The sequence below is a fragment of the Petromyzon marinus genome, chromosome 5 (genome assembly GCF_048934315.1).
Source record: "Petromyzon marinus isolate PM22_M1 ecotype Great Lakes invasive population chromosome 5, UKy_Petmar_22M1.pri1.0, whole genome shotgun sequence".
Lineage (NCBI taxonomy): Eukaryota > Metazoa > Chordata > Hyperoartia > Petromyzontiformes > Petromyzontidae > Petromyzon > Petromyzon marinus.
Genome location: NC_133671.1, coordinates 6,172,805 through 6,183,404, shown reverse-complemented (window position 1 = coordinate 6,183,404; position 10,600 = coordinate 6,172,805). Strand labels below are relative to the sequence as shown.

Here is a 10,600-nt window from a genome sequence, read left to right as displayed (position 1 = left end):
ATACAGCTTTTGTTTGGTTGGATAAAGGGGGCTAAACAGACACAGCACGGGCTAGAAAAGAGATGGAATGATGTGGTGCAAGAGGATATGGACTTTCCAATAACTGGTACCAGCGGTGTCAAGATTGGCCTCTGTGGAGGAGAGTCGTGAAGGATGCTACGGGGCAGTTGGAGGCAACCGCCCTCCGGCAACAAAGGAGGGCAGAGGAGTGACGCTCACATCAATGAGTGGAGCGCCGGGCGGCTAAAACACAGCAAGTTGGCATTGTAGGGGGCACATATTGTGTATCGGCCAGTCAACCCATGGCACCTGGGTCTGTCCATGACCTGCCAGCGGGCGTTCGACACTTCACGTAGCCTTAAAGTGCATATAGGCTGGCACAGGTGCTGTGGTGACGTCACCGCCACTTCGTAGCAAATGGCGGTTGTTCTTGTTGCCTGTGTGTGGACATTCAAAGCAGACAATTTATAAAGCAAAAAGGTCCTAGCGATGTTCCGATTCAATAGGAAATGGTAGCAAGCCCGAGCTACTGATCGGCTTCATCATCACGCTCGTTCAAAGACATAAATGACAGTGTCAGCATGCACTTGATAATAGCGCTTGTCCAACACTAACATTTAAATGACAAATGTTTGCCTTTGAATGCAAAACTTTCCCCCGTCTCTTTTGCTGGAACACCTGCAGTAGTCTAGTGATGGAAACACGGCAATGTATCGAGGAGTCAATTTGGGTTGAGCTCCGAGTGTTCTCAACGCGCATGCATGCACATTCTCCAAGTGCTCTGGTTTCCTGCCAAACGGCCTTGCATGGAATTGGCCAAACATCCCAACATAGGACCCTGCTCAACAATAGTCTTGTTTTTAAGTCTCATCTTGAACGTAACGAACGTCACAGAGTTTCTCAACACGCACGATCCACCAACCGTCGCTGCCTCCGCACTGCCGGACTAAAAACGCACGCCCCACGACCGTTCTCGGCTTGAATTTACACAAGCGGCCTAGGCAGAAGACACATTGAGCAACACGCTCTCCCCGAACAAGCGGCGGTGAAGACAGAGGGCGTGAAAGTAAAGGCAACAATGCAGTAGGAACGCTCCTGCTGAAAACTTCCAGGATCGCTGCCAGAAGCTGCGTGAATGCTCCGATTGATGTATCAGAGAGAGGGGAAACTCACTGAACGGGGGACTGCCATTGGAATCTCAACTTGGCCTTTGTGGATATTTCACAAACGTTGACTTGCACGTCACTTAGATGTAATCCAGAGGGAAGTAAACGCATTTGGGGTGGCGCCACTCCATCGGGTCACTCAAGCGAGACGCCTGCACAAGAAACACGTGGGGTTTTTTTCCCCATAGATTTCTGTATTTGTGGGTTTTCATTTATTACTTTTTTACATACATAAGTACACAACCCCATGTGTCTACAGGCATGCGTGCGCCGGTCTCTTAGTGCTTGTTCAGCGAACGGTTCGTGACTAATCACCTAGTAAACGGTAAGCATGTGACAATTTACCCTCCCCCTACGTGCGATTTCATTGATCGTCACGAATGAGTGTTATGCTTTTACTGTTTGTCATGTTTAGACCATCCTACCGGTGCTCAATATCTAGGCACCCGTGTTGTCTGTACTTGCTCGACTGCACGCTATTGTTTCGCCGAGTCTTGCTTCACGAGAGACACTTGCGTGTATTGAGTGAACGTCACACACTTGCCTCACACCGATGGGCTGCTTTGCAATTATCTGACGGTTAAATTCCCTACGGGTAATTTGCAAACGATCGCGTCGAGCTGCGCTGCACGAGAAAGCCACCACCGTGCGGACCGTCACGTCCTGGTCAGACGTTCGAAAGCTATCACTAACCAAATTAACAACAACAACAAAAACGACTCGGCATCACGCAGCCGCTGCGCGTCTTCCGCCCAGTTCCCTCGCTCACAATGATGGCATCGCAGTCTAGTCGTCTGTGATGTCATCATCGTCATCCTCGTCGATGACGTATTCGGTCCCCGAGGACTCGCCGGGGCTGTCCGCGGTGGAGCTGCGCTGGGCCTGCTCGGCGGCGCGCTGGATCTGCAGCCAGTCGCGCTGAGCCACCTCTGTCTGCTCTTGCCGGGCCTGCGCGCACACACACACAGACAGACAAACGACAAAGACACTCGCACACACGCAGACACTCAGGACACGCACACACGCAGACACAACGTACATATGCACACACGTAAACACACACATACGAACACGCACACACAGAGACAAAGACACACACACGGAGACACGTACAAACGCAGACACTCAGACACGCAAACACACGCACGAACACGCACACACGCAAACACACAAAGACACTCACACACGCAGACAGGCAGGAGTCCATAGCTTGCACACACGCAGGCACGCACGTGTCCGTGGTTTGCGCGCACACACACACACAGGCACACACACAAGTTCCCTGCACCTCCAATTAGCACGGTTGGCTATGTACGGTGCGAAAGAAGTTCAACATACACACGAGTCCATGGCATGAGCACACTGAGGCACGCACAAGTCGTCCATGGCCTGCATTGGATTAACTGACCTTGCTCAAACAATTATCATTATGCATGGTTAACTTGAAGTTCAATGCACTTGTTGCATCAATGTTCCAGGGATTATAAATCAATGTTCCAAGGATTATTAAAAAAAAAAAACCTTCAAAACACGTCTGTACACAGCTCATCCAACTCATTGGCGGTCCTGAGCTGGCAGGGAAAATGTTATTCACCCAGTAAATATTAACGTTGGGAAAACATTGGCATGTGGTTGGAACTGTTGGACAAACGATCGCCAAACGTCAGCCCAATGTTCCATGTTTACCAGGTATACGGTATGGACCAGCCCGCTGGATAACAACCACCTTGAATTCTCACGAAAAAACACGAAGAATCACTGAATGTATTAACTCCCAGAGGGATGATTGGCCGAATTTACCCTCAGCTGAGATTTAAACTCATGCCGTTCTAATTGTGAATAGGGTGCCAAGACGCAACGCCACCCAGCCAGAATCGCCCAGCACCCGAGTGCAGGCTTCCCTCGCTTCATCCGGTAAATGCGTTCCAATAAAACGGCGCACAAAGCAAAACCGCACGATGACCGCTGCGTGCAGAGTAGTAGAATATGGTACACACAGTACATAGAGCACACAATGTTGTCCCACATCTAACTGCATAGCCTGCTGAGTAGCGCACAGTCAACACAATGTTGTACCACGTCTGACCGCATAGCCTGCTGGGTAGCACATTCAGTCCACACAATGTTGTACCACGTCCAACCGCATAACCTGCTGGGTAGCACATTCAGTCCACACAATGTTGTACCACGTCCGACCGCATAGCCTGCTGGGTAGCACATTCAGTCCACACAATGTTGTACCACGTCCAACCGCATAGCCTGCTGGGTAGCACATTCAGTCCACACAATGTTGTACCACGTCAGACCGCATAGCCGCATATGAGTAAATTCAAACCGCATACGGTGAATTGAGTAGACAAATGTGAGCTGCATATAAATCGCTCACACAAACCTTACCCAATTGATCAATAATGAGAACACTCCAGCCCACGACAGGTTAACGACTAATCATTTGAATGTGGAGCATTTTCCCCATCGCCCGCTGTCACGGACAGGGGCTTGCGAAGCGCCAGGTTTACACGAGCTTGCAACGAGCGTTTGCCCCGATTTGCGTAGTGCGAGGCCGCTCACCTTTTGATTTGCCAAGGAAGGTGAATAGTACAAAACCCTGGGGAAATTAAATTGGTAAAACTGGGGTCCGCTAAAACAAAACCCCTTGGGGAGATTCAAGTGGCATTGGTCAGGAGAGAGGAATGGGTTGGGAACTCTTAGGTCCGAGGACTAAATGTGCCTTTGCGATTATGCTTGCTCGAAGCGTCGTGGTGTGGGTTGGCTTCATAAAGAGCACGGTTCCACTTTGCCGTGTACTCCTTTACACTGTTAACGTTTGCTGTTTTGATCACGACATTCTGAAACATGAGCGTTTGCGGCTAAAGGAGAGTTCTGTGCTCCTGGTGCTGTGATAACGGCGTCAGCCGCTTGCCCATTCTGATGGCGTACAAGTATGTCATCATGTACGTAACCAGAAGAAAAAAGATGAAAGAACTTTTATCAGTATCGAAGCTTCCACAACGCCATGCGGGAGGGCGTGTGGCACAGTTTGGCGCCAGCGATCGTAGAGTGCGGTCGTGTCGCTACAGTTCTCTACGGTGAGTACAATGTCTTGAAAAACAACGGCGCTACGCCGCCTCTCCAAATAAAATTCAAGCTAACCGCTTACGCGTTCCGAGATTTATCAGTGAACGGGACATCCCAGCCTGCAACCTGCAGTTGCCTCGGAACGGGAAAGGGTTAGCACACACACTCGTGTTGCACATGCAGCTCCATGCTAACACGACCGCATTCATGCCAACGTGAGCGCCATGACGCTGCTAATAAAACAGAGGGGGTTGCTTCTCGTTTGCTTTATCAGTGTACCTCCTCGCACAGTAGCATCACGCGCATTGTGCACGCGACCGAGTGCCACTCGGCACAACGTGCTAAATACTCGAGTGTAAACGACGGTGATGGGACTGCACGCGCGTTGCGGGGGGAAAGGGTCCGGGGGGGGTGTGGGGGGTAACAGCTCGCGCCTCGCCTGCTCGATGAGCGCCTGCTGCTGGCGCAGCAGCTCCGGCTCCGGCACGCCAAGCGCCTCGAGGCGACGGGTGGCGCGGCGGCGGCGAGACAGCGCCAGCGCACGGAACTCGGCGTGACACGCGCGCAGCTCGCCCATGCTGCCCGCCAGACCCAGGCGCTCCAGTGCTAGACGGACGCACGCGAACACGCCGCTCTCGCGTCAAGACAGAGACTCGACCCCGTGCAGCCTCAACAGACTGGTCGGGGCAAGCGCTGTTTGCGAGCAGCTATTGAGACCGGCGTGGCACCCGAGAGGGCGAGTGGACAACAACATTTCCGCCGTTTTTTTCCTCCCCAGTGCCGATTTAAGGCTGAGTTGACCTAGGGAAGGATGAGGACCGGTTCAGATATCCGGGTCGGGGGATTCGTACCGGAGTGCGCTAACCACTGCACCGCCGCTCCCCAGTGTTACACACACACACAGTGCTCCAGTGTTAAACACACACACACAGTGCTCCAGTGTTACACACACACACAGTGCTCCAGTGTTACACACACACACAGTCCTCCAGTGTTACACACACACAGTGCTCCAGTGTTACACACACAGTGCTGCAGTGTTACACACACACACAGTGCTCCAGTGTTACACACACACACACAGTGCTCCAGTGTTACACTCACACACACACAGTGCTCCAGTGTTACACTCACACACACACAGTGCTCCAGTGTTACACACACACACACACAGTGCTCCAGTGTTACACACACACAGTGCTCCAGTGTTACACACACACACAGTGCTCCAGTGTTACACACACACACAGTGCTCCAGTGTTACCCACACACACAGTGCTCCAGTGTTACACACACACACAGTGCTCCAGTGTTACAAACACACACAGTGCTCCAGTGTTACACACACACACACAGTGCTCCAGTGTTACACACACACACACAGTGCTCCAGTGTTACACACACACACACAGTGCTCCAGTGTTACACACACACACACAGTGCTCCAGTGTTACACACACACACACAGTGCTCCAGTGTTACACACACACACACAGTGCTCCAGTGTTACACACACACACACAGTGCTCCAGTGTTACACACACACACACAGTGCTCCAGTGTTACACACACACACACAGTGCTCCAGTGTTACACACACACAGTGCTCCAGTGTTACACACACACACACAGTGCTCCAGTGTTACACACACACAGTGCTCCAGTGTTACACACACACAGTGCTCCAGTGTTACACACACACACAGTGCTCCAGTGTTACACACACACACAGTGCTCCAGTGTTACACACACACACAGTGCTCCAGTGTTACACACGCACACAGTGCCCCAGTGTTACACACACACACAGTGCTCCAGTGTTACACACACACACAGTGCTCCAGTGTTACACACACACAGTGCTCCAGTGTTACACACACACACACACAGTGCTCCAGTGTTACAATCACAGTGCTCCAGTGTTACACACACACAGTGCCCCAGTGTTACACACACACAGTGCCCCAGTGTTACACACACACAGTGCCCCAGTGTTACACACACACAGTGCCCCAGTGTTACACACACACACAGTGCTCCAGTGTTATACACACACACACACAGTGCTCCAGTGTTATACACACACACACAGTGCTCCAGTGTTACACACACACACACAGTGCTCCAGTGTTACACACACACAGTGCTCCAGTGTTACACACACACACAGTGCTCCAGTGTTACACACACACACAGTGCTCCAGTGTTACACACACACACAGTGCTCCAGTGTTACACACACACACAGTGCTCCAGTGTTACACACACACACAGTGCTCCAGTGTTACACACACACAGTGCTCCAGTGTTACACACACACACACAGTGCTCCAGTGTTACACACACACACACAGTGCTCCAGTGTTACACACACACACACAGTGCTCCAGTGTTACACACACACACACAGTGCTCCAGTGTTACACACACACACACAGTGCTCCAGTGTTACACACACACACACAGTGCTCCAGTGTTACACACACACACACAGTGCTCCAGTGTTACACACACACACACAGTGCTCCAGTGTTACACACACACACACAGTGCTCCAGTGTTACACACACACACACAGTGCTCCAGTGTTACACACACACACACAGTGCTCCAGTGTTACACACACACAGTGCTCCAGTGTTACACACACACACACAGTGCTCCAGTGTTACACACAAACAGTGCTCCAGTGTTACACACACACAGTGCTCCAGTGTTACACACACACACAGTGCTCCAGTGTTACACACACACACAGTGCTCCAGTGTTACACACACACACAGTGCTCCAGTGTTACACACACACACAGTGCTCCAGTGTTACACACGCACACAGTGCCCCAGTGTTACACACACACACAGTGCTCCAGTGTTACAGACACACACAGTGCTCCAGTGTTACACACACACACACAGTGCTCCAGTGTTACACACACACACACACAGTGCTCCAGTGTTACAATCACAGTGCTCCAGTGTTACAATCACAGTGCTCCAGTGTTACAATCACAGTGCTCCAGTGTTACACACACACAGTGCCCCAGTGTTACACACACACAGTGCCCCAGTGTTACACACACACAGTGCCCCAGTGTTACACACACACAGTGCCCCAGTGTTACACACACACAGTGCCCCAGTGTTACACACACACACACAGTGCTCCAGTGTTATACACAAACACACACAGTGCTCCAGTGTTACACACACACACACAGTGCTCCAGTGTTACACACACACAGTGCTCCAGTGTTACACACACACACAGTGCTCCAGTGTTACACACACACACAGTGATCCAGTGTTACACACACACACACACAGTGATCCAGTGTTACACACACACACACAGTGATCCAGTGTTACACACACACACAGTGTTCCAGTGTTACACACACACAGTGCTCCAGTGTTACACACACACAGTGCTCCAGTGTTACACACACACAGTGCTCCAGTGTTACACACACACACAGTGCTCCAGTGTTACACACACAGTGCCCCAGTGTTACACACACAGTGCTCCAGTGTTACACACACAGTGCTCCAGTGTTACACACACACACACACAGTGCCCCAGTGTTACACACACACAGTGATCCAGTGTTACACTCACACACAGTGCCCCAGTGTTACACTCACACACAGTGCCCCAGTGTTACACACACACACAGTGCCCCAGTGTTACACACACACACACAGTGCTCCAGTGTTACACACACACACACAGTGCTCCAGTGTTACACACACACACACAGTGCTCCAGTGTTACACACACACACAGTGCTCCAGTGTTACACACACAGTGCCCCAGTGTTACACACACACACAGTGCCCCTGTGTTACACACACACAGTGCCCCAGTGTTACACTCACACACAGTGTGCTCCAGTGTTACACACACAGTGCTCCAGTGTTATACACACACACACACAGTGCTCCAGTGTTATACACACACACACAGTGCTCCAGTGTTACACACACACACACAGTGCTCCAGTGTTACACACACACAGTGCTCCAGTGTTACACACACACAGTGCTCCAGTGTTACACACACACACAGTGCTCCAGTGTTACACACACACACAGTGCTCCAGTGTTACACACACACACAGTGCTCCAGTGTTACACACACACACAGTGCTCCAGTGTTACACACACACACAGTGCTCCAGTGTTACACACACACAGTGCTCCAGTGTTACACACACACACACAGTGCTCCAGTGTTACACACACACACACAGTGCTCCAGTGTTACACACACACACACAGTGCTCCAGTGTTACACACACACACACAGTGCTCCAGTGTTACACACACACACACAGTGCTCCAGTGTTACACACACACACACAGTGCTCCAGTGTTACACACACACACACAGTGCTCCAGTGTTACACACACACACACAGTGCTCCAGTGTTACACACACACACACAGTGCTCCAGTGTTACACACACACACACAGTGCTCCAGTGTTACACACAAACAGTGCTCCAGTGTTACACACACACAGTGCTCCAGTGTTACACACACACACAGTGCTCCAGTGTTACACACACACACAGTGCTCCAGTGTTACACACACACACAGTGCTCCAGTGTTACACACACACACAGTGCTCCAGTGTTACACACGCACACAGTGCCCCAGTGTTACACACACACACAGTGCTCCAGTGTTACACACACACACAGTGCTCCAGTGTTACACACACACAGTGCTCCAGTGTTACACACACACACACACAGTGCTCCAGTGTTACAATCACAGTGCTCCAGTGTTACAATCACAGTGCTCCAGTGTTACAATCACAGTGCTCCAGTGTTACACACACACAGTGCCCCAGTGTTACACACACACAGTACCCCAGTGTTACACACACACAGTGCCCCAGTGTTACACACACACAGTGCCCCAGTGTTACACACACACAGTGCCCCAGTGTTACACACACACACACAGTGCTCCAGTGTTATACACAAACACACACAGTGCTCCAGTGTTACACACACACACACAGTGCTCCAGTGTTACACACACACAGTGCTCCAGTGTTACACACACACACAGTGCTCCAGTGTTACACACACACACACAGTGATCCAGTGTTACACACACACACACAGTGATCCAGTGTTACACACACACACAGTGATCCAGTGTTACACACACACACAGTGTTCCAGTGTTACACACACACAGTGCTCCAGTGTTACACACACACAGTGCTCCAGTGTTACACACACACAGTGCTCCAGTGTTACACACACACACAGTGCTCCAGTGTTACACACACAGTGCCCCAGTGTTACACACACAGTGCTCCAGTGTTACACACACAGTGCTCCAGTGTTACACACACACACACACAGTGCCCCAGTGTTACACACACACAGTGATCCAGTGTTACACTCACACACAGTGCCCCAGTGTTACACTCACACACAGTGCCCCAGTGTTACACACACACACAGTGCCCCAGTGTTACACACACACACACAGTGCTCCAGTGTTACACACACACACACAGTGCTCCAGTGTTACACACACACACAGTGCTCCAGTGTTACACACACAGTGCCCCAGTGTTACACACACACACAGTGCCCCTGTGTTACACACACACAGTGCCCCAGTGTTACACTCACACACAGTGTGCTCCAGTGTTACACACACAGTGATCCAGTGTTACACACACACAGTGATCCAGTGTTACACACACAGTGCTCCAGTGTTACACACACACACAGAGTGCCCCAGTGTTACACTCACACACACACAGAGTGCCCCAGTGTTACACTCACACACACACAGAGTGCCCCAGTGTTATACTCACACACACACAGTGCTCCAGTGTTATACTCACACACACACAGTGCTCCAGTGTTACACACACAGTGCTCCAGTGTTACACACACACACAGTGCTCCAGTGTTACACACAGTGCCCCAGTGTTACACTCACACACACAGTGTTCCAGTGTTACACACACACACAGTGCTCCAGTGTTACACTCACACACACAGTGCGCCAGTGTTACACTCACACACACAGTGCTCCAGTGTTACACACACACAGTGCTCCAGTGTTACACACGCACACAGTGCTCCAGTGTTACAATCACAGTGCTCCAGTGTTACAATCACAGTGCTCCAGTGTTACACACACACACAGTGCCCCAGTGTTACACACACACAGTGCCCCAGTGTTACACACACACACAGTGCTCCAGTGTTATACTCACACACACACAGTGCTCCAGTGTTATACTCACACACACACAGTGCTCCAGTGTTATACTCACACACACACAGTGCTCCAGTGTTACACACACAGTGCTCCAGTG

General features: G+C 51.0%; 2 protein-coding genes across 2 annotated transcripts in view; both read right to left on the bottom strand.

The window, feature by feature from the left end:
• Positions 1–842: 842 nt before the first annotated feature.
• LOC142913959 (protein Dr1-like) lies at positions 843–4,883 on the bottom strand. Its single transcript, XM_076061088.1, has 2 exons — positions 4,684–4,883; positions 843–2,114 (listed from the first exon to the last, which is right to left on the bottom strand). Exons 1-2 carry the CDS (start codon positions 4,819–4,821, stop codon positions 1,953–1,955), a joined length of 300 nt encoding a protein of 99 aa, XP_075917203.1. The 5' UTR covers positions 4,822–4,883; the 3' UTR covers positions 843–1,952.
• A 1-nt stretch (position 4,884) lies between these two features.
• Positions 4,885–10,600, bottom strand: part of LOC142912325 (protein Dr1-like) — a 52,473-nt gene continuing 46,757 nt past the window's right edge. The window contains exon 4 of the mRNA XM_076060492.1: positions 4,885–4,951. Within this exon, the coding sequence (XP_075916607.1) occupies positions 4,885–4,951 (67 nt within the window). The remainder of the gene's footprint in view (positions 4,952–10,600) is intronic.

Bases quoted from the DNA above. Each gene is read 5' to 3' on its own strand.
- LOC142913959 (XM_076061088.1), bottom strand. From the start codon at position 4,821: ATGGGCGAGCTGCGCGCGTGTCACGCCGAGTTCCGTGCGCTGGCGCTG. The intron at 2,115-4,683 runs GCGAGGCGCGAG...GTGTGCGCGCAG, and splicing joins AGCAGGCGCTCATCGAGCAG to GCCCGGCAAGAGCAGACAGA.